At 42.0% G+C, this 22280-nt stretch overlaps 6 protein-coding genes across 8 annotated transcripts; 3 read left to right on the plus strand and 3 right to left on the minus strand.

Annotated features, from left to right (window-relative positions):
• The first annotated feature begins 596 nt into the window (after positions 1-596).
• On the plus strand, positions 597-4416 carry LOC108093472 (short-chain dehydrogenase/reductase family 16C member 6). 2 transcript variants are annotated; one of them, XM_017193557.1, is made up of 6 exons: positions 597-685; positions 2092-2215; positions 2957-3110; positions 3430-3584; positions 3638-3998; positions 4055-4416. In XM_017193557.1, exons 2-6 carry the CDS (start codon positions 2193-2195, stop codon positions 4316-4318), a joined length of 957 nt encoding a protein of 318 aa, XP_017049046.1. In that variant the 5' UTR covers positions 597-685; positions 2092-2192; the 3' UTR covers positions 4319-4416. The 2 variants fall into 2 exon arrangements, with proteins under 2 accessions (XP_017049046.1, XP_017049047.1); XM_017193558.1 differs by lacking the exon at positions 597-685 and adding an exon at positions 1825-1956.
• Positions 4417-4720: 304 nt separating this feature from the next.
• LOC108093486 (rab3 GTPase-activating protein regulatory subunit) lies at positions 4721-9852 on the plus strand. The gene is made up of 8 exons (XM_017193573.2): positions 4721-4818; positions 4880-5189; positions 5241-7028; positions 7089-7305; positions 7365-7492; positions 7551-8676; positions 9012-9209; positions 9277-9852. Exons 1-8 carry the CDS (start codon positions 4743-4745, stop codon positions 9451-9453), a joined length of 4020 nt encoding a protein of 1339 aa, XP_017049062.1. The 5' UTR covers positions 4721-4742; the 3' UTR covers positions 9454-9852.
• A 55-nt stretch (positions 9853-9907) lies between these two features.
• Positions 9908-10768, minus strand: LOC108093489 (WD repeat-containing protein on Y chromosome). Its single transcript, XM_017193579.2, has one exon. The coding sequence runs from the start codon at positions 10394-10396 to the stop codon at positions 10073-10075; it is 324 nt and encodes a 107-aa protein (XP_017049068.1). The 5' UTR covers positions 10397-10768; the 3' UTR covers positions 9908-10072.
• Positions 10769-10875: 107 nt separating this feature from the next.
• Positions 10876-11980, minus strand: LOC108093488 (60S ribosomal protein L7-4). 2 transcript variants are annotated; one of them, XM_017193576.2, is made up of 3 exons: positions 11857-11980; positions 11143-11791; positions 10876-11080 (listed from the first exon to the last, which is right to left on the minus strand). In XM_017193576.2, the coding sequence occupies exons 1-3, from the start codon at positions 11865-11867 to the stop codon at positions 10967-10969; spliced, it is 774 nt and encodes a 257-aa protein (XP_017049065.1). In that variant the 5' UTR covers positions 11868-11980; the 3' UTR covers positions 10876-10966. The 2 variants fall into 2 exon arrangements, with proteins under 2 accessions (XP_017049065.1, XP_017049067.1); XM_017193578.2 differs by having other exon boundaries at positions 11845-11920.
• A 716-nt stretch (positions 11981-12696) lies between these two features.
• Positions 12697-16621, plus strand: LOC108093487 (large neutral amino acids transporter small subunit 1). The gene is given in 9 exon segments (XM_017193575.2): positions 12697-12805; positions 12945-13197; positions 13757-13952; positions 14152-14254; positions 14314-14581; positions 15185-15377; positions 15379-15510; positions 15580-15704; positions 16073-16621. Coding segments are annotated over 8 exon segments (1491 nt in total). The 5' UTR covers positions 12697-12805; positions 12945-12997; the 3' UTR covers positions 16347-16621.
• Positions 16622-20514: 3893 nt separating this feature from the next.
• LOC108093467 lies at positions 20515-22173 on the minus strand. Its single transcript, XM_017193551.1, has 4 exons — positions 21387-22173; positions 20919-21192; positions 20832-20849; positions 20515-20768 (listed from the first exon to the last, which is right to left on the minus strand). The coding sequence occupies exons 1-4, from the start codon at positions 22171-22173 to the stop codon at positions 20546-20548; spliced, it is 1302 nt and encodes a 433-aa protein (XP_017049040.1). The 3' UTR covers positions 20515-20545.
• Between the last annotated feature and the right edge of the window lie 107 nt (positions 22174-22280).

Consider the following 22280-nt stretch of genomic DNA (forward strand, 5'->3'; position numbering starts at 1 on the left):
ACATAAAAAAAACTATAAAATCATTTATTTGTTTCTTACTCAGCACGATAACAATATACCCAATATATACCTTTACAAAAACAAAGGGAAAAATAAAGCAAGAAAGTCATTTGAGTAAAAGTAGACTTCCCAGTTTAAAAAACATATATGCACACATACATATGCATATTTTGATTATCAACCAAGGACAAAACTGGATAACCGCCTTATCCAGATGACACTCCCTCGCTCTCTTTTCATACTTATGATTACTGAACTTGAACTTGTTGGCGGACTTCAGCTTACTCATCACAAAAAACAGCAAAGGCGAAGCGTGAAAACGGTAAATCATGCTTAGCCAAGTTGGCTGAAACCACGTTTTTGTTTCCTGGTCTTTTGTTTTTTTTTGTTTGGACCCTGAAGGTCACGTGTGGTTTGTTTGTCTGTAAAAGTAAAACCAAGTAATGATTATGTTTCAGTTTTTATGGCTCCCAAGGATCGCAAATCGGCTCTCTTCCGATTCATTACTCTCTTAAGTTTTCTCTTGGGGATTCAATATTACCCGATTTGATCGTAAGCTTCGTCGCTTGGGAAGGCAAGTAACTGAAATCATTTGGCGGCGAACAGCGAGACTTATCGGTCGTTCCAGTCTCGACTTAAGTTGGAATCGTATCCACACTTAACGATCCATTTTTGGAAATATTGTGTAAATATCGCTGAAGTTTAATGTTGTTTTATCCAGATAGTGCAATAAACATTTTAAGACACTCTTAAGTGTTTAAATCGTGAAAGTGATATAACTCCCCAAACAATTTATTATATAGATAGCTGTTTAATTACAGGATATTACATGCCGAACAAATCAATTGCTTGTCCATTAAATAAATGGAAACACCTGAACACCCATAAAAACCGGATTCATAAATACGTGATAAGACAGACAAGTCCATTAAGATTAACGCCTTTTAAATATATAAAATATTAGTTATATGAATTTATTAGGTGAAAATATTTAGCTAACAAACCACTATATAATCTTTAATTTCAAAAAGGAAGGTTACTCTTAACCTCTGTGCCTTCAATGTAACATCAAAGTTCTAGTTTCAGTGACATAAAAGATACCATAATAATTAAGGTTTAACTTACCAAGGCTTTCTGTATTAATACAATATAAAAAGTATAACTTTTTCCAAAACTTGCTGTTTAACAATCTCAAATAACATAGTATGCAAATAACAAGGAAAAGTAGGCTTTAATTAAATACCAATTTAACGACGCAACCGCAAATGCAAGAAAGTGTTATAGACACCCTCGTAGCATTTTATGGTTATGGCTTCTGGTTGTTGCAACAAACACTTGGCTTCCCCATTGCCGTCGATGTAGTTGCCTCTTGCCAGGAAATCGAAAGAGCTGCAAATGGCCAAAGAAAAGAGAACTGGCCCAAGAGCACAAGAGACTTTGCACTTTTTGGCACCGCGTAATCGAGTCCCGTTCATCAGGGCAGTGGCGTATTCATTAATTTATATTTGTTACCTATTTCATTTCAATCTAAAAATAACTAATTGTTATTGCCTTTTTTATTTATTTGTTTTAATAATAAATATTACATTTAACAGGTTACTCTACATTTCTACTATCGCAAATCATTTTTGTATTGCATGTTCATTCAACACTAAATTATGCAATTATCAATTTGTAAACATTAATTAAGAGCTATTAAAAATGCAATTGAAATTTCGAGAGACGTTTACTATAACAAACCCCCTTTCTACACCCCTTTATCCTGGTTTCTTCGTGTGCGTGTGTGTCTTTTCTTTGTGCCACATTGGAGTGCACGTAATTTTCCATTTAGTGGCAACCGAATCGAAAACGAAAGTGGAAATGCGGGACTGGCGTCGGCCTTTTCCGCTCCAACTCCTCCTCGCTCGCCCACGCCGCTTGCTTTTGGCCAGCCGGTTGTAAAATCGGGGGAAAAAAGTAAAAACAACAAATCAAAACAAAGAAAACCGACTCCTCTCCAAGCTCAAAAGCCAAAAGTTGTGAAAAGGAAATCCGCAAATACGGAAGAGTGTCAAACTATCCGTGACTCAAAATCATTATTTTTCATTACAGACATTGAATCGCAGTTGGTTCTGCTTGACTTCGACTGTCAAAGGGCGACGGAATTTGGGATCCTGAGAATCCATATACCATATACCAGATAAAAAAACAACATGATAGAACGAGAAATTATCCAGTAAGTGTTAATGCTTATCGCCTTGTGTCCCAAGTAAAACGGAAATGAACTGCTGCTCCATCAGTTTATTCGGTAAAAGTACTCTTTAATAAGCTGCCAGTCGCCTCCAGTATTGTTTTCACTTCCTTATGTTTTTAATGTTATAAAAACTAAGATAATCTTAATTACCTTTCAGTGTTGGATAAATTTATGTACATTTAATAAGTAGCTTTAGTTGTTTTGGGCAGGAGCAACCAAATTGATCTAATCAATGTAAAGGCAAAAATAACTATAAGAGCTTGCGTTTATAAAACCAGTAATAATTTCTTTATACCTTTCCTAATATTACAAATGCGATTTTGTTATTGAAAAATCATGCACTCCAAGCTTAAGCGAAACCCTCCTTGAAACATAAGTTTCCAGCCAAGTGAGCTTCCACTGTAGTTCGCTGGGCCGTTCGAGTGTCCGAAAAGGGGGCCAAGACCCAGTGTCAATACTCGAGTCAGTAGTCTGAGCATTTCCATTATCTTATGTTGTACTATATTATGGGGACTTGGCAAAGTCCACCGATCGCCTTCTGTCCGACCGTTTGAACATTGCACATGCAGTGGGCGCATACAAATAGATAAATTAAATCATTTCGGGGTTCGCCGAGCCTCAACTTTGAAAAAATATTTGCCAACTCGAAGTGGACAGCAAACGCGGTGATTTGTTGGGCATTTAGCTCCTCTGTTCCTTCACTATATTTGTTCTTTATTTCAGCACAACTCCCGCCTCAAAGCGCCTCTTCGACGTCCTTCAGGATCTTCTGCAGTTCCTGTTGCTTTTTGTGCGCATCCTTCTTGAATTGTTTGTTAACCTGGTGCAGACTTTTTTGCCCAAACAGCAGAAGGATGTCAGCGGGGAGATAGTTCTGGTAAATGCATTTATTTATGTTTCATTTTGCAGAAGAACCAATCTCAGCAAAGGAGTTGGTAAAAGTTGGGGTAGAAAGTTAATCAATGTTTTATTACACCTGTCGATTTGATGATATGTTTTGTAATTAAACACTTTTTTTCACTTCAAAATTTTGTTAAAGTTCCTTTTAATTCTTTGTTTTTTTCTGATTGTAAAACATTTATAAATTTTTTTTTTTGGGGGTTATAGTTATAGTATAAAAATTGATTAACTTTAAGTCTTTTAATATGGATTAGATTCTTAAAAGTGAAGTATCTAATTTTCAAATAAATTTCAAGATTACCGGAACTGGACACGGAATAGGTCGGGAGCTGGCCCTTCACTACGCTTCCTTGGGCAGCACGTTGGTTTGTGTGGACATCGATGAGAAAAACAACCTGCAAACGGTTCAGAAAGCAAAACGTCTAAATCTGGGCGAAGTGTACAGCTACAGGTATTTATGATACAATCAAATTATACAAAATACTCAAGGTTTTTATTTTCCAGCTGCGATGTTTCCAAGCGCGAAGAGGTAATGGCTCTGGCGGATCGGGTTAAAGCGGAAGTTGGACATATATCGGTGCTTGTGAACAATGTTGGGATAATGCCCACCCATCCGATCCTGCAGCAGTCGGAAGAAGAAATCAAGAGGGTTTTCGATGTCAATGTATTCTCGCAATTCTGGACCATTCAGGCCTTCCTGCCTCACATGCAGGAGAAGAATCGAGGCCACATTATCTCCCTTTCTTCGATTGCGGGCTTGGTGGGAATTTCCAACTTGGTTCCCTACTGTGCCACAAAATTCGCAGTTCGTGGTTTAATGGAGTCACTGCATGCTGAGTTGCGAGAGGGACCTTACAGGGATCTGGTAGGAAAAGTATATAGTTGCTTAATAAGATCAGAACTAATAGGTGCTTTTTACAGATAAAGACAACCACTATATTCCCGTATATGACCAACACTGGCTTATGCAAACATCCCAAGGTGAAGTTCCCATCGATTCTGGGCCTACTTGATCCCAAACAGGTTGCCAGGCGGATTGTGGAGGCCCATCGATCCGACCTTATGGAGGTAACCATCCCCAGTAGCCTGTTGCACATCAACAACTGGACGAGACTCTTGCCGGATCATTGTGGCCTCATGCTTAAGGACTTCATTGACAGTGGCGTGGAGTCGGACTTAAAATAGTTTTTCTTTATAAGTAGATCATAGATCGCGTTACAATATTTGCAGTACAATAAACCTACTTTCGGAGTTTGTATTAAAATAAAACGTTTCAGCTAAAATTTAAACATGTTTATTGAAAGATAGAGTATAAAAACATTTATACTTAGGAATCAAAAACTATCTAAGGATTTAGATTTTTAATAATTTATTTTCGGAATTATTTAACTCAAAACTTTCAAGAATTTATTTATCAGCTAAGTCAAACTATGGCGCGCTTAGTTCGTTGTGAGTGGCGATACCTGTTGCGCGGGAATCGATAATAAAAACAGCGATATCATATTTTAAATTAGCTATTATTTAGTTATCAAACCCGCTATAAAAAGCTATTTTTATCGGAAATTGTCAACACTACAGCAAATCAGCTGTGTGATGAAAACAATAGACAATGGCCTGCGAAGTAAAACACTGCGGAGAAATCCGTGATTTTAGGAAAGTTCAGGAGTACTTTGGACTGGGACACGGTGAGATTAATTCAGCATTAGCCTCTGCAGTAGGGTATCATCACCTTTCCGCACCAAGCAGATGACAACTGGTTGAATGCGGTAAACCACTCCATTTCGCCCACTGGCGAACTGATTGCTCTGGCCCAGGGTGAAAAGTTGGCGTTCCTCTCGACCTGCTGGAGCAGCCACGGAAACGCCAACACCTACATAATGAGCTGGTGCGGCGAGCTGGAGGATCGCAACCAAATCGTGACCAGTCTCACCTGCCTGCCAATGACACACAGCCGAAGCACAGATGGAGCCATCGAATGGACCTGCGTGGCAGTGGGCTTGGTCTCAGGCATGGTCATATTTTACACAGATTCAGGCCTGAAGCTATTCTCTCAATGGTTAGTTGGCAAATCAAACTAATTCGTCGCTAAATAAGGTATATTTTCCAGCTGCCAGGAAGATCCAGTCATTGGAGTCAAGTTGCAGTCTGCACCCCGACATTCCGAGGCCGATTCTCTGCTCTATATCGTTTATCCACGCTGCCTGTGCTTCATTCAGGGCCACGACATCCTTCCCATACTGACCAACTGCCGACATAATGTGCAAAGAAATGCCCTAGAGCGAAGTTCATATCCCACGGTGGATGTGGTGCCATTCCAAAAGTACAAGTTTAAACAGGAGCGGCAGGGCGTGATCAACGATGCAGCCGTATCTAGCACACAGCGACCCCCCACATACGACTACATTGTGCAACAGAGCATAGGGCTTGGGTACTTTGCCAAGGTGCATGCCACGCCACCGAGAAGCTCACAGGTTCTGGCCGCCGGGGCAGAGCCCTATTTGGGTTTCTTCCAGGCGGAGGAGGGCTACAAAACGATGTCGATGACCGAGGTTGCGAAGGATGTGATTGGAATAGCGTACAAGAACTTGCTCGGAGGAATCTTTCGCCGCGCCCCAGAGCCACTACCATCACCAGAGGAATCCCCTTTGCCCGTTCCCACAAAAGAAGCGCCGATGAGGATTCGCTGTCGCCTGTACGACGGAAAGAGGGATGGGCTGACCTTAGCCGTGGCACCAGGTGGACGTCTGGCCGTTGTCACGGACAATCTGGACCGTGTGATGCTGGTGGACACGCAGCAGGCCATTATCCTGCGTGTGTGGAAGGGCTATCGCGATGCCCAGTGCGCCTTCGTTCCAGTTAAAGAGCGATCTGTGCGCGGGATCAAGACGCACAAGCGAAAGGCTTTGTTTCTGGTGATCTACGCTCCTCGATTAGGCTGTCTGGACATCTGGGCCCTACAAAATGGTCCCAAGGTTGCCGCTTTCAATGTCTCGAAAAGCGGACAGTTGGTTTACAACAATCACAGTGCTCTTGGTGGAAGTGCAGGATCATCAAGTAGCTCTGGCCAGTCACGCAAGACTTTAGCCATCAATCACTGCCTGTTTCTGGATCCCAGTGACGGCAGCCTGAAGGAGGTGCACATTCCCTTTCACTACGCTCTCAGCGAGACCAGTTCGCAGACATCGCGGGATATACACATGCTGAGGCGTCTTAGAAACCAGTTGAGAACTCTCAATCATGGCGATACCAAAGATGTGATGCTGGGCGAAATTGCGGAACTGGCAAGTGAACTACAGACATTAGAAGTTCGACAGCAGTGCCTGGAAATGCTTCTCAAGAGCAAGAAGCTACAGCCACGGGTGTTTAAGTGCATCATTGATGCCTTCATTGAGAAACCCCTTCCCGACACGATAGTTTCCGAGGAGTTCGTCATTCAAATCGAAAACTATAAGCGCTTAACTGATCTTTATTTGACTTTAAGTCAAGCTAACCAGCGGGAAGACAATGAACCGCCCGTGGAACTTCTCGAGCTCTCTGACGCGGATCTGGTGGCGATTAACAAGTTGGTTGTACTCCTGGACGATGGAAGCGAAAAGGACAAGCCCGCCTCCACCCGCGAGGTAAGCTTCAAGCTGCAGGAGGAGCACAAAACCGAGGAGTTTGTCGATTACCTGAGCATATTCAATATCGACAGTCCGGATGGCATCAGCCTGCTGATGGAGAAATCCGACAAGTTTGGAGCCGTTAGCATTGATCTCTTCAGTCAGTTTTTTGCCCAAGGTCTGTGCTTTGGACAGTTCAAGCAGTGGATCAGTCAGGCATGTCTGCCCAGCAAGGATTTGCTTAAACTAGTTATCTGGTTTTGGCTGGAAAAGCCCTTTAAGTATAATAACTGGTCAGATATTCTTAATTTTTAACCTTTGTATCTCGATCCTTAATTCTTTCCTTATTTTAGTGATGAGGTAGTGGATGACATGTCCAGGATTGCTGCTATGGTGCAGACCATTTGCGATCTGGCTGGTGAGCACATCCACGACTACGCCTACAATGCCATTTCTCCGTGGTGGCAGGAGGTCCGCGAACTTCTCCTTGAGAGCAAACAGTTTTCTGGTTTGCTGGTGGCCATTGTCTGTAAAACAGTTGCCAGTAACCTGTGGCGCAGCAGAAAGGAGGTTGGTATAAAACTTGTAAAATCACGGATTCCCATTTCTTAATTTTACATTTTGTTAAGGGATCTTGTGACGAGTCCTCGCAAAACGAGGTGGAGGAGCGCTGGGAACGCATTTCCCATGACGAAGCGCAGTGGGGATTGCTCACTGGCAAGCTGGAGGATGTGGCTGTTCTGGGAGCCATTTTAGGGTAATGCACAGAATCTGCCTTTCTGATTATAATTTTACTAATAATACATCATTTTTAGAAAGCCACTCACCTGCCGAGAACCTGTTGGCCCGGAGATGGCCTACGAACCACCAGACTGCAGCCTTAAGAGCATTGTGAGTAGCGGAAAGGGCATTGTCACCGAACTGACGGCCAAGTGGCTAATCAGTGCCCAACTGCATCCCAGCAAAGTTTTGGAGATCACGCCGCCGGAAAATGAGGTGGATGAAGAGAGTAAACCGAGGCCGAAGGAGGAGAAAAAAGAGGAGCAGGTCAGCGAGGACTCCGAGTCAGAGGAGCAGTTGGAAATGGCAAAGGAAGTGCATGCGCCAAGCAAAAATGTCCACGAACCGATTTTGGAGCGATTGGCTTTGCTCCGGGCCCACTTTCCCTTCAGCTTGGAATCGGGCGTGCTATTAAGCCTAATGTCCTGGCAGTACATGGTTCAGTGGAGCAAGCAGCTCTCGTCCCTGGATCACCTGAAGGCAGCTCTGCTCTGCTTGAACCAGTTCCGAAAACCCGATTGGGCACTGAAGCATGGAATCTGTTGCATGTTGTGGAACGCCACCCTCAAGTTTCCCCTCCAAGCGGCGGCGAAGCTCATTCAGAAGGTGGGCCGCCTTCCCGTGGACAAGATGTGCCAGCAGGATCTAGAGATGTCGGCGGGGAAAGTGCCAGAGTTTCTGGAACTCAGCCTAGAGTTCCTTCAGCACTTCTCCACTTCCATGGAGCACGATAAGCGGGAGCTGCACTTCGAGCAGTCTCTGAGTGAGGGAGCCCTTCCCCTGCAGTTTCTGGCACTCCAGCAGCACCATGCCATGCCGCAGTTGCTCCGTCTGCAAACGGAGCTGTGTAGTGTACTCCACTTCGTGTCCTTCTTCCAACTGCGCATTTCCAAGCCGCTGACCACGCTCTTCGACTCGATGAGCAACAAGGCTCTGTTGGCAGACATCAACAAGGAGCTGCCCTACGTTCTGCCCGCACCTGATCTCGTCCTGCAACAGCAGCGCACTGATTTTCTGTGTCGCCTTGTGGCCGCCACTATGGATCTGATTAGGGAGGACCTGCAACAACTGTACATCCTAGACCACGTCTTCTACATGTCCAAGATTTGTGCGCTAGCCGACAGCTGGGAAGTCGATAAACTTCCCATCCTAAGACGACAGGTAAGATAATTTATATATATTTTTCTCATTGCTGGATAAGACAATTTTTTAAGTTTTGGCAAATTGCAAACAATTTATTATACTTTTTCTTCGCTATATATGAAAATGTATGCTTTTCAAAACATAGAACGTTTGAATTTTTTCCACCAAGTTATTCAGCAAATCAAATTCGTAAACATGTATTCTGGGATCTAGGAATCCTTGAAATTTATCTTAGCGGCATCCTAAGCTGCTTTCGCTTTACAAGTTCAGTTTGTTAGTTTATTCGTTAGAGAGCACAACAGAGGAAACACATCGAGTTCAAAAATATATTAAATATATTTCCCCTCCTCCAGGTGGTGGAGTTGTACGCCTTCGGGTATGATGCGGAGGCCCAGATGCTGCTCCAAGACATCAGTGACGACGAGGAGCTGGGCCGCCTGCTGCTGGAGATAGCCGGTCGAAGGCTCAATCTCTACGCGGAGAGCTCGCAGTCGGCGTTTCTGAAGATTGCCTCCGTAGGCCACCAGTTACTGGCCTACCTTGACAACCTGGTAAGTGCTGCCAGTGTTTACCATCCGCAGTACTGATCCACGTCCACTTTTCGCCCCGCTCACGCAGAAGGAGCCAATGACGGAGCACAACATCCAAATCGCGGCCACCAAGCCCGACGAGATCGATGTGGCTGCCCTGGACAAACTGCTGTCCCACGCCTACAAATGTCTGTGTCGACGGGAATCGAAGCAGCTGCCCATCATCGCCCAGATGTACAACGCCGTGCGAGTCCTGCAGAACTAAGAGCGAGGATGACAAGGAAACACTTTCGTTACAGAAGTTAAATGAAAGCAATTAACAGCGATTGCCACATTGGAATCTTTTGGAAAACCCCACTCCAAATGTCTTACTGCAGCACTGTTATTTAATCCTTTATTAGCAAGAAGATAAGGGTACAAGATTTAAAACGCAATGTTCATCAGATGATGTTCGATGCTAAATGGCCGCATCGTAATATTTGACCATAATTATTTAATCGTTTATTAGCAAGAAGTTGGTAAACACAATGGATTTACAATGATTTCAAGGATATTTTTAAGTTACTTAGCAAGAACCTAAAGGAAGGACATGATAATGGTGCATCCTTGGAGAGAACCTTCAAAAAAAATAACGTCATATATTTTATTAAACATATTAATTTCATTGTTGGTTTATTCAATATGTGGGTGGCTAAAAGGATTGAAAATATGGGGTTAAATAAGTTTTTATGATAGTGTTTTTATTTGTAATGGTTTTTTTGAAAGGTTTACAGATAGGTTTATATTATGATTAATATTTTATTTTATAACACGAGTTTAAATATCCTTGGGTCGTGTAAATTTATGGGCCTGCCGCTTAATATCTTTATATTAAAAAAGAACAATCATAGTTGTGAAAGGTCACAGCGTGGCTTAGCAGCTCGGGTCTTGGGCTTTCCCTCTGAGTTCGCTTGGATCTCCGCCTGGAGCCGCACAATCGCTTCCGGCGTAGGCAATCTCTCTAGCATTTTGGTGGCGTGCACTTTAAGGTGAGTGTATACGGCAATGTAGCTCTGGCTGGTGTCGAGTTCAATGTGTTGACCCTCTGCAGTGCGTCCGGGCAATGCGAAGTGCTTGCCCAGAATCGGTTCCTTGAGGGATGTGGCTAGGAGTCTGCTCAGTCCATTGCGTTCCACCTCCCACTCGTCGGATTTAAATCTTGAATTCATTGAGAGTAAATCGAACGTGAACGTTTTGAAGTTTATGGCCCAGTGCCTAGGACAATTCCGAACGAAAGCGTACGACGTCCCGAGTTGCACTAGGTTAGTAGCACTGATTCCGACTAATCGGAAAAAAACTTTCCCTCCTTCATGGCAACAAGTAGCTCAATTTGGCATTCCTTTTCTACTTCCTTCCCCTGCTCGGTTATGAGTTATTTATTATTCGTAGCAAAAAGTTGATTTTCTGGTTTGTTCAATTTGGGAACTCGGCTGAAACACGCAAGGCCAAGGAGCAAGGAAGTTGTTTCGTGGGTGGAGTTTATCATATTTATAAACATGCAGGATAATGAGGAACGTCGTTAGAGACAGTTTCATGTGGTTCCTTAATAGTCTGAGGATTGTTTTTATGGGCATACAGTAAACTGCTGGTAAGGTGGCTCCTGCTACTTATTTCCTTTAAGGATAATTCATATTTAAGACCTCGAGGCTCAGTTTGTATATAAATTTTGTATTGGGCTTAGGTACAGAATGGGTTATTGAGGTTGAACAATCACTTAAAAGTCTACTATCTTAATTTCTCTACAAGCAGCGGGCAATCAGTTCATTGATAGCAGCGCCGCGATCGCCGTATTCACCGCCGCGTTTGTAGGAAACGGAGACCTTCTTCTGCCAGCCATTGCTCGGACTCGACAACTACGAAATGGAAAATTAAACATTAAGATTTTTAAAATGCTGAAATTCAAGACTAAACTCACCGCAAAAGAGCAAAGGAACTGGTTGACAGCGGCAAAGTTCGGGCCCACTGTGCAAATTTCGTGAATGATGTCCTCCAAGCAAATTACACCCTTTTCGCCCAGCTGCTCCTCTACCATGGTGTTCGACTGGATGGCCGTCTTCTTGCCGTTAATGCGAGCAAAACCCTTCTTGAAGACCAGCTCGCGAACGGAGCTCAGCGATGGATTGCCGTAGACCACATAAGGTTCGATCACGCGCAGCAACAGTTGGTTTTCCTTGGTGTTTTCTAGGAAGACGGCATTGTGGCGAGAGGGCATGCGAAGGGTTCTGAATATATCCGAGGTGGTCTTGTCGAAGATCTTTTTTCCCGCATGGCGCATCACGAAGAGCAGCTTAGGGTTGCAATCCTCGGCTGCCTTGGTACTTTGATCTGTGATATTGGTGCGAAGAATGGTTTGCTTGATTCGCTTCGCCGTGCGCTCTGCTTTTAAGTAGCCCATTACGAAGGATTCGGCACGGCGGAACTTGTGGTGGTTTTTGGTGGCGGTCCTCTTCTTGATGCGGTCATTTCTCTTCTGCGTGACGACAGCCTCATCTTGGAGAATCCTCCTCTTGCGATGCTTCAGCACCGAGACTGTTTTGCCGGGCAATTTGTTGGGTACTGCATATCTATGAAGTGAATTATGAAATCGTGCTTTAAATAAACATAGTTATCAAGTTACTAGTGTAATTACTTGTCCGACATTGCTAGTTTTGGTCCTTTAAAACGCAATCAAAAGAAAACACGTGCAACTACCAAAACAAAAAAATTATAGGGATGGACTCAGTGCCACAGATGCTTTGTTATCGATAAATGTTATTTGGATCAGCTGTCTGCTTTCCAGGGTGACTGGCAAGGGTGTTTGAAATTTCAGCGGGAGTTTGAACTTGTTTTTCTTAATTTCTTTTACGTTTGCTGAAAACGTAACCAAACACTTGTTGTATTTTCAAAAATATTTACAACCAGTTTTCAATGGCAACTTCAAGCGGACACCTGCCGAAACCGATTTGTAAACAAACAATTCGACTCCGATTTCCGGTTTTGAGCATTGATTTCTCCCTCGAAACAGCTCTCTTTTGGGGCTTATGGCGCACACTCGCAAATCGCTCTCTACCTCTCGGCTCTTGGGGTGGAAATTGCGTTAATTTTAGTATGAAAATGCCGGTCTCGATGCCAACGCACAGTTGCTGTCCGCAGTCGAAGCCGTTTTGTTGTGTCGCGCTCGAGGTAATCTAAATCGTGTTTTACAACCGAACAACTCGAACAAGAAAAACCAAAATAATCAGCAAAACTGCATTCCAAACGTTACAAAAAAAGTCAAGGGGCAAATGCCAGAAGACTAAAAATCTGGAACTGCACTATTCCATTGCCACGCGTTGCATTTAAGTGGCGATGATGACGAAATCGTGAAAATTGGCACGCGGCAGAGGCGTCAGAATAAAAACACACTAACATAAATGGGGAAACAGAACGCCAACCCCAAAAACGGCGTACTTTAAAGCTTAATTTTGTGTATCGAAGATAGTGGTGTCAGCAAACAGTTGTAATTAAAGTTTATGTCTGACAATGAGAGATTAGTTTGGTGCCAACGAAGCAAAGAAATGAGTCTTCAATTAGTGCCTACTCGCAGTTAGAAACCAAATGTAAAAAAACAGCCATTTGTTTACATTTTGCGCAACACGTGCTGAATTCCCAATTACTGATAGCAAAATTGCCTGCCAGACGCTTTTGTTTTTGTTTCAAAAAACGCAAAAGTTTGATACTTTTATTTTTACTTTTCAGTGGCAATGACAGCTAATCAGCAATAAAGGAGAACCAGGTTTCAGCACTCAATCATGGCGGACAGATATGCCAATGGAGTCACCACCAGTCTGGTTGAGCCCACAAATGGAACCACTCCCACTGAAAATGCCGGCGAGGAGAAAATTGTCCTGAAACGGAAGCTGACCCTTATCAATGGAGTGGCCATTATAGTGGGAACCATCATTGGATCGGGCATCTTTATCGCGCCGACTGGAGTCTTCATATACACCGAGTAAGTGGACACTGCATATAGTATCATCCTTAATTCAATTTATGCACAAAAAGGTCAATTTAACTGTTAATTAACGGAAAGATTCTCACAAACATTCCTTTCGCACCAATTAAGATGAATTATTAGTTGTCGAATTTCCCTTGAAGATTTGCCCACGAAACATCGCGCAAATATTGCGTCAGCTTTAAAGTGTTTTTTGATCGGGTTGGTTTCCAGTTACAAGAATAACGTCAATAAGGCGTGCCAAACATTTAAGTTATTGATAAGAAAAGGTGTGCGTCATAAAAATAAGGCATGGAAATTGAAACCATTAGCACAAAGAAGAGTTTTTTATGGTTTTTAAAATTTAAGTACTTTCACAAATCTGTACATTCATAAAATCAGTATTGTAATATATGTATGTACATATAAATCTTCTTGTTTCTATTCTATTCTTAAATTCTAATTACTTTTCAATACATAGTAGTTATTTAGATACTGTTGGTACTACTGTACTGATATAAGGTTACTTTGTTTAATTTCCTTGTTTACTCGTACCTTACACCATATTTTCTTCCAGATCCGTGGGAAGCTCCCTTTTGATTTGGTCAGTGTGTGGAATTCTGTCGACAATCGGAGCTCTTTGCTACGCCGAACTGGGAACGAGCATCACTAGATCTGGCGGGGATTACGCCTATCTGCTGGTGTCCTTTGGACCGCTGGTGGGATTCCTGCGGCTCTGGCTGGCGCTGCTCATCATCCGGCCAACAACGCAGGTCAGTGCCAAAGACCCGTCAATTGAATTACGGAATGTTTATTTGTTTGATTGATGGGTTGTTGATGCAAATAAATAGAATTTTATTGAGTGGCGACTGCCTTCGACCGGAATTGAATTCAATAACACGCAAAACAACTTTCTCCAGTGAAAGCAATTAAAGAAAACTGAATAAAAGAAAATACATTTTTTGTTTTCAGACCATCGTGGCCCTAACCTTCGCCCATTATGCCGCAAAACCTTTTTTCCCGGACTGCGATCCGCCACAAATGTCGGTGAAACTATTGGCCGCCGTTTGTCTAAGTGAGTGAACCAACCAATCTCCTGTCAATAATTAACTCTAATTATTCCGCTTTTGCCAGCTCTGCTCACCGCCATCAATTGCCTGTCGGTGAAGGTGTCCATGAAGGTGCAGGATGTGTTTACGGTAGGCAAGTTGCTGGCCCTCATCATGATTATCCTGGCCGGACTTTACTACATGGCCACCGGCAAGTTGGAGAACTTCAGCAATCCGTGGGAGGGCACCTACAGTGCCCGCAACATTGGCTACGCCTTCTACTCCGGCCTGTTTGCCTTTGGCGGTTGGAACTACTTGAACTTTGTGACGGAGGAGCTGCAGGATCCCTACAAGTGAGTGGGTGGGGTCTGTCATCATGACAAATGGCTGCGAAAGTGGTGGGGGTAGAGCAGGATTATTTATCCTACTCATGCCTGTTGCGTCATGCGCAGGCAGCAACAAGTTGAAACTTGTTGAGCGTCCTTGATGTCATGGGTCCTCCAGTTTGTTCGAGTGGGTGGGATGCTGCCTCCTCCCTAACGAATTCAATTTGCTCTCGAAGCGCTGCAATCAATTTAAGTGTTCCCCCCATTTTCAGGCCAAGTGGGATTCTTAGTTAAATGGCACGTTCTCTTTCACACAGCAAACAATTGAAAATTGAAAATCAAATTTTTGTGGCATCTTTTTGAAATCGTAAAATATATACGCTCTTTTCAAATCTTTTTCCAATATACAGATAATACTTTTACAAATCTTTCTTCATTGGGCAAAAATCTTTCTCGTACCATTGGGATAGCATTTAAATTTATTTTAATTTTTAAATTGTAAACTATTTTATTATTATTAAACTATTGTATTATTACTTATATCTATAAACTATTCACTTAGTTTTCCGCACTGTTTTCCAATGTACAGATAAAACGAAATACTCATGTAAATCTTTCTTCATTGGACAGAAATCTTCCGCGTGCCATTTGGATTGCCATGCCTCTGGTCACGGGCATTTACGTTCTGGTCAATTTGGCCTATTTCGCAGTGGTGAACAAACCGGAGATGCTCAGTTCGTTGGCCGTGGCTGTGACCTTTGGAAACCGCGTTTTCGGACCGCTGGCGTTCATGGTGCCCATTTTCGTGGCCTTGAGCACTTTTGGGGGGTGTGAATGGGGTGCTTTTCACCTCGGCCCGACTGTTCGCAACTGGAGCCCAGGAGGGTCACTTGCCCAAGTTTTTCCAGCTTTTCCATGTCAAGCAGCAGACCCCGATTCCCTCTCTGATTTTTACAGTAAGTTGATTTTAGCGCTTTTCATGTTAATCGAGGATTGCAATGAGACTTTTCAATATCTACTTTAAGTGCCTGATGTCGCTGATAATGCTACTCACGGATAATGTATACCAGTTGATCAACTACTTCAGTTCGGTGCTTTGGCTCTCAGTGGTGGCCAGCATAGCCGGAATGTTGTGGCTCCGGCATAAGAGGTTAGTGCTTTCTATACTAAGTTTATATCTGAAGGGGTATTTTCTTTAATAAGTATAAGTTTTCAATTAAATCGTAGCAGTTCGAAAACCAATCATATACCTCCATTATTAAATATTTGTTTTAAAGTACGGAAAAAGTATTATTTAATTAAATATTTGCCAAACTAAAATCTTCGATTTACAACTTCAAAACGAAAACTTAAAGAATTTCAAAAAAATCTTTACCAGATTTTATTTCACAAAGTTAGAACCTTTCAAATTATTCCATGGTACAATTCATTTAGTTTCAGTTTACAAAAGTTTAAAAAATTGCTATAAATTACAATACTGATGAACCAGTTCAAATAACTTACCGTATTTACTTTCAGACCTGACATGCCACGCCCCATAAAGGTAAATCTCGCGCTGCCCATTATCTTCATGGTGATCTGCGTGACATTGGTCCTGCTGCCGAATCTGGAGGAGCCAGGTAACCTCTTGATCGGCATCCTGATCACCGTGGCCGGCATTCCATTCTACTACGTATTCATCGCCTGGAAGACCAAGCCCAAGTGCTACGGAAGACTCTCCAACTCCGTCGTAAACATTTGCCGGGCCATCTTCAATACCACCATAATCGAATCGAATGAGGCGATTAACTAAATCTACGCAACCCAACGGATTATCGTAGTTAATGAAGTCCAAAAACACTCGTATCTGATATTCGAAAACTCTAAAAACTTGTTGAATTTTAAACAGTTTTAAGCACACCCTCTCCCATATGTATGATATTTTCGCTAGACAATTGGCATTCCTCACAACAAGATCGGCATCTATTAGAATTTAGTTTTAAAATATGTATTTATTTGAGTCAGCTTCTCAGTTATCAGGATTAAATTTGTTGATTTCAACACAAGGCCTTTTGGCCCACTTGCCAATCATTTTACTTTAGATTTTGTTGCTAGGTGTTACAAACCTAATTTTTAATACAATCAGGAATCAATTAATTGCGCTTTGATGGGAACAAACTATAAAACAAAATGTGACATGTTTAGGGAAGCTACACAGCAGTACAATAAGCAGCATAATGATGTCCGACTTAACCGCTTAGCAAATAAATGTATTATTAAACCTTTACTTAAAAAAAACCGACGAAAGAACCGATTTATTCCAAGCATTTCCAACGAAGTGCTCGTTATATTTTAAAGCAGTTTCCGCGATTGGGGTTCCTCGTATAAAATCCGTTGACACGATGTTGGCATATTTGCCCTTATGCTTATTACTAGATCATGCTAACGTGGTGTCAACTCCGCCATATCACTCTGCGGCGTATCCCCATCTCGATTCCTGCAGGAACAAAAAGGGATAAATGACATCTACTAAAATATTATTCTGGAAATAAACTTTCTCGAAAACATACGAAAACCGCAAATACGTCTCAAGTTTGGCCCAAGTCTGCTTGTTTCCCCACCTGTTATCCAGAGGACCGAAAATGACATTTGGAACCTCCACTTGCATTGCTTTGTGGTCGTAAGACAACATCACATTCCGTTTATGCTTCCACATGTCCCCCAAGGATGCGCTCCAGGTCAGCGAAGTATCAACTAACAAAAACATAAACTGAAATCCAGAGGTAAGGTATAGGTTGGTGGATTCTTGGCGTGAATGTAAGCGACACGGTGTCGGTTTTCACGAGAGTGGAAATCTGCTGAGATTCCGGGGCCGTTGAAGATCCAGTGGGGTTGTGCGAGGCAACCGGGCGTCGATTCACACGAGAGTGGGGACCTGCTGCAGGTGCCGGGCCGACGAATTTCAGACCGAACTCCGGGTGTGGAGCGAAGAGTGGTGACTGCAGGCACCACTAGCTTAGCCCCGCTAGGCAGGTTCTGCCTAACATCCTCTAAGCCGAGAAAGACCAGTAGCGAGACTCGGTGCCGCCGCTGGAGTCGACGCGGGAAACATCACCGGCGTGGAATTCTAATCAAATTTTATGAAAATCGGTAGTCGTCCGACATATAATCTATATATAAAAAATCGTCAAAAACCAGAAAGGAAGCTAGCTTCGGCAAGCCGAAGCTTACAGCTGTGTTCATAATAATAGCAGTGCAATAGCAACGAAGTAAAACAACGGTAATTTTAGCATATTCCTTTTCGTTAGTTGATCGCTTGATCATTTTTTTTGTAAAATGGAATATAGAGATAGGAAAACTAAAAAAGTTCCATTAGATTTGCTTTTTATTTTCGTTTTTTGGACATTCTTGTGCAAAATCACAAGTTTTTGGCTGTTCATAATAATAGCAGTTTTTCATTTTAATCCACAAAAAGTGCCGAAAACATTAAAAATTTTGCAAAAAGTGAGTTTGCTTGAGTTAATTAATATAATTTAAATGAAAATACACAATAACCATGCAAAAATTTTAATTTTAGTGGGTAGAGGACAACACTGTTCAGAGGAAGAGAGGAATTTGATAGTTCAGCTTAGAAAGCAGGGAAAAACCTATCAACAAATCCAAGATATGGTAATTTGTTTTACCAAAATGGTATCCAATGCCATTTATGGCATCCAATGCCATTTAAATATGATTGGAAGTCCAAAACACGTGGGCCCAAACGAAAAACAACCGATATTAAGGACCGACGAATAGTGTGCTTCAGCAAAGCGAATCCTCTTGCATCTTCTAGGGATGTAAAAGTGGAGCTGAAGTTGGGGATCAGCGACGTCACCATTCACCTTCGATTAGTAAATGGAAATTTAAATGCGCGAAGCCCCCGAAAGGTGCCATTACTTGGTAAAAGGCATATCCAAGCTCGATTGGAGTTTGCCAAAAGCCATTTGTACTGGCCAGTGACGAAATGGCGCAGTATTCTTTGGACAGATGAGTCCAAACTGGTCTTGTTTGGTGGGACAGGCTCAAGACAGTATGTCCGACGACCCCCAAACACTGAGTACCACCCAAACCACCCTCTTAAGACCGTTAAGCACGGTGGCCTTAAAATATTGGTATGGGCTTGTTTTTCGTACAGCGGCGTGGGTCGCATACATATGATCTATGGGATCATGGACCAACACGTCTATGTGGACATACTCAAAAATGTTATGCTTCCTTATGCACAGTGGGATATGCCCTTAAAATGGTCATTCCAGCAGGATAACGACCCAAAACATACCACCAAATTGGCTAAGAGCTGGTTTATTCAAGAAAACATTGAATTAATGTCGTGTCCAGAACAGTCCCCGGATTTAAATCCGATTGAAAATTTATGGGGGGACATCAAGCGATATGTGGCAAAGAAATCCCCGACTTCAAAGTCGCAGATTTGGCAATTTGTACCGGATGCGTGGGCGCAGATTCCCCCCAAGCGTTGCCAGGACTTGGTGGACTCCATGCCACGTAGGTGTGAAGCTGTTATAGCCAATAAAGGTTTTACGACAAAAAATTAGTTAATATTTATCATTATTGTTAATTGTATTAAGTTATTTTTAAGATTTGTTAAATTTTTTAATTTTTTTTGGTAACACTGCTATTATTATGAACAGCACATTTTGTCGTTATTATTTTGTTATTATGAATATTTTCGAAAAAAATGGAGTTATTAAACTGAAACAAATGTTAACATAATTAAAATTAAATATATTATGTTGATGTAAACCAAATTTGTCCCAATTTAGTGTTTATACTATGATTTTTCGATCTTAAACATTTACGTCATCAGCACTGCTATTATTATGAACACAGCTGTATATACCCTTGCAATCATTAAATATGTATGTATGTCGAACAAAATACATAAAGGCTAAACAACATCAAAGCTATGACGATTTTCTATTCATTTTCCATATTTCCAACTATTGTTCATATGACAGCTATATAAATTCAATGGCAGTCGAAAAAGTCAAATCGGTATGATCAAAAACATCGGCATCGTAATTTTTCCTGTCATTTTTTTGATCTCTCGTATGTGAGCTATCCGATATGGTCGCCAGATCCGGCCTGTTCCGACCTATATATTGCATGCAGAAATTACAGAACTTTTGATAAAGTTCCAGGAAGATACATATCTTTAAAATTGGGAGACTAGTTAACATAGAAACAGAAAGAAGGACAGACGTAGTCTGATTCAGATCGTGACGCTGATGAAGAATATATATACTTTAAACGGTTTGAGTTGTCTCCTTCACTGCGACGCAAACTTCTGACTGAATTTATAATTCCCTCTGCAAGAATATAATAACGTTAAAAACAGTCTAAACAAAGATTTTGTTGTTTACATTCCCAAGTCGCGTGGCGGCCATTAAAATGCCTATCTAGCCTGTAGTTTTTAGTAAGTATTTCTTAATTGCAAAAGCTGGGATAAAGCTTTTTCAAGATTTTGGAAAATGTGATATAAGATTTAAGGACACCATATAAAGTATATATACCATCTGTATCGCACAAGAAGGATGACTACATCATACCGAAAAAAAAAAAAAAAAACGGAGAAACTTTATCGCTGATGCTATAAAGATCAAACTAACAATAGAAATGTCTGCTATAGTATATAAGCTATAAGATTTTGACTTATGCTTATCTTTAATTTGCATAAGATAGAATATGGGGGAAGAGCTATTGTAATATGAAAGGAAATGAGATACACCCACATTTATGCTTACAAGTCACGAAATTCAGCGGCACCCAGAGTTTTCTGTCATATGATTTTGAGGTTTATGCCCAACAACGTTTCAGCTTTAGCTTTCCCTTCTGGTTAATTTAATTTAATAAATAAATAAAATGTTGAACTCTGTTTATTGCAATTTCGGTTATAAAATTAATATCGTAGGGCTATAAACATTTATTAAATTTATAAAAAGAAGAGCATTTCTTTCACAATTTAGTCTTTCGGGTATTGAATTGAATAGCTGTTTCCGCGAGTGTGGTGCCCCTTATGAATTCGGCCGACACAATGTTGGCAGATCTGCCCAATTCATTTCGATATAGCTGGGAGAACCTCCGATTTCCGTCATCGGCCAGTTCACGCAATCCAACACGGCCATACCAGAGGTCCTCTTCCGTCGCGGTCAAAACTGCCAAATCAGCCAACGGTCGACTGGAAAACCAAATCGGATAAATGAACCAATATAGTATAGTATGAACTATACGACAAACTCACGCATTCTTTAAATTTTTTCTGCGGAGAAAAGAAAGAAAAAGGATAAGTAAAGAGAAAACTGCGATATGATTTTGTATATGAACTCACAATCCTGCGTATTGATCGCGGAAATACGTCTCAACTATTTCCCAAGTCCGATTGTTTCCACTCCGTTCTTCAACTGACTGGAAATATAGTTCTGGGAATTTTTTCAACATTTCCGGGTCGTCAAAGGTCAGCAAAACGTTCTGCTTCCTAGCCCAAATGTCTCCCAAGGATGCGTTCCATGTCAGCGAAGGGTCAACTATCCGATCACCGAACTCGTCCCTTAAATGTCTGGCTAACTTCTGTTCCCCATCATCACACGTCCTCAGATGAAAACCTTTGGGGATTTTAATTAGACATTAAACTTTTGTTTACTATCAAGGACAATATGAGTTTCAAATTGATTGTGAAAAACGTTTTTTAGCCGACTGACAATGATTTTTTGGCCTCAGACTTATTCGTACATATGATTTAGGTTAAAAATCCTATCTCATTTTCTTGTAATCAATTATTATTCTATTGCAACCTTACACCAAAAATCCTTAATTCCAAGAATGACAATCTCGTTGGTCTCTTTTACAAAGTTCGAAATCTCCTTGAGAATCGTTCCTAGTGGCATCGTGAAGAGGTCATTATTATAGGAGTCAAACAGGTTCCTATGGTATACCAATGGGACTTCCAGGTAACGCACTCCATGCATTAGTTGTCCTTTAATCTCCTCATCCTGGGCCAGACGAGTCTTCGTCATAATAGTTTGGCGCTTCAGATCGAAGTTTGGAATGTATGCACCGGCGAAATGGGATCCGGGAATAAACAGATCTCGCAGGCGCAAGTTCTCTACTTTGGGTCTCAGTTCGTTCATCCAGCGAGGAAAAGCCTTGAGGCAGGATTTCGCCAGGATTTTACCCTCCGCGTCGATGTAGCTGGCCCAAAATCCGTAACAGGTGGTTGCGATAGTTACATTCTTAGACAGATTGTAATCAAAGGGCACTTGCGTGGTGATCCACTCGGTGGAGAGTCCCCGACTTGGTTGAATGGCCGCCACCACCTCGATGGCTCCACCGTTGGCTTCCCATAATTCTTGATCTCCCTTATGGGGCTGGAGTTTCTTTTGAAAGCTGAAGGCATCTTGTTTTGTCACGAGCAGTTGGTCTCCCTCGTTCGCGGGAGCATTGACCCAAGAAACCTCCACGGATCTGTTTTGGGCACTGATGGTCAACCAAATCTTGAGACTGTTGGGATCCTCAGAGGATTCCGCCTGCGCCTTCGCCAAGAAGACATGAAGAAACGCCACTAAAAACAGCAAAATTTTTGCCATGATGTACCGTCCTCGTCGAGAGCTCCGAACTTAATAAAGACTGGTAGATCTGCTTCCATATGCTTTATATACATTTGTATACAGAGAGCGTACAGAAAATGATTGTG

Source organism: Drosophila ficusphila, unplaced genomic scaffold, assembly GCF_018152265.1.
Source record: "Drosophila ficusphila isolate 14025-0441.05 unplaced genomic scaffold, ASM1815226v1 contig_607, whole genome shotgun sequence".
Classification (NCBI taxonomy): Eukaryota; Metazoa; Arthropoda; class Insecta; order Diptera; family Drosophilidae; genus Drosophila; species Drosophila ficusphila.

Bases quoted from the DNA above. Each gene is read 5' to 3' on its own strand.
- LOC108093472 (XM_017193557.1), top strand. From the start codon at position 2,193: ATGATAGAACGAGAAATTATCCA. The intron at 2,216-2,956 runs GTAAGTGTTAAT...TCTTTATTTCAG, and splicing joins ATAGAACGAGAAATTATCCA to CACAACTCCCGCCTCAAAGC. The intron at 3,999-4,054 runs GTAGGAAAAGTA...TGCTTTTTACAG, and splicing joins AGGGACCTTACAGGGATCTG to ATAAAGACAACCACTATATT.
- LOC108093486 (XM_017193573.2), top strand. From the start codon at position 4,743: ATGGCCTGCGAAGTAAAACACTGCGGAGAAATCCGTGATTTTAGGAAA. The intron at 4,819-4,879 runs GTGAGATTAATT...CGCACCAAGCAG, and splicing joins GTACTTTGGACTGGGACACG to ATGACAACTGGTTGAATGCG. The intron at 7,306-7,364 runs GTTGGTATAAAA...CATTTTGTTAAG, and splicing joins TGTGGCGCAGCAGAAAGGAG to GGATCTTGTGACGAGTCCTC.
- LOC108093489 (XM_017193579.2), bottom strand. From the start codon at position 10,396: ATGAATTCAAGATTTAAATCCGACGAGTGGGAGGTGGAACGCAATGGA.
- LOC108093488 (XM_017193576.2), bottom strand. The intron at 11,081-11,142 runs GTGAGTTTAGTC...TCCATTTCGTAG, and splicing joins AGTTCCTTTGCTCTTTTGCG to TTGTCGAGTCCGAGCAATGG.
- LOC108093467 (XM_017193551.1), bottom strand. From the start codon at position 22,173: ATGGCAAAAATTTTGCTGTTTTTAGTGGCGTTTCTTCATGTCTTCTTG. The intron at 21,193-21,386 runs GTAAGGTTGCAA...AAATCCCCAAAG, and splicing joins TGGAATTAAGGATTTTTGGT to GTTTTCATCTGAGGACGTGT.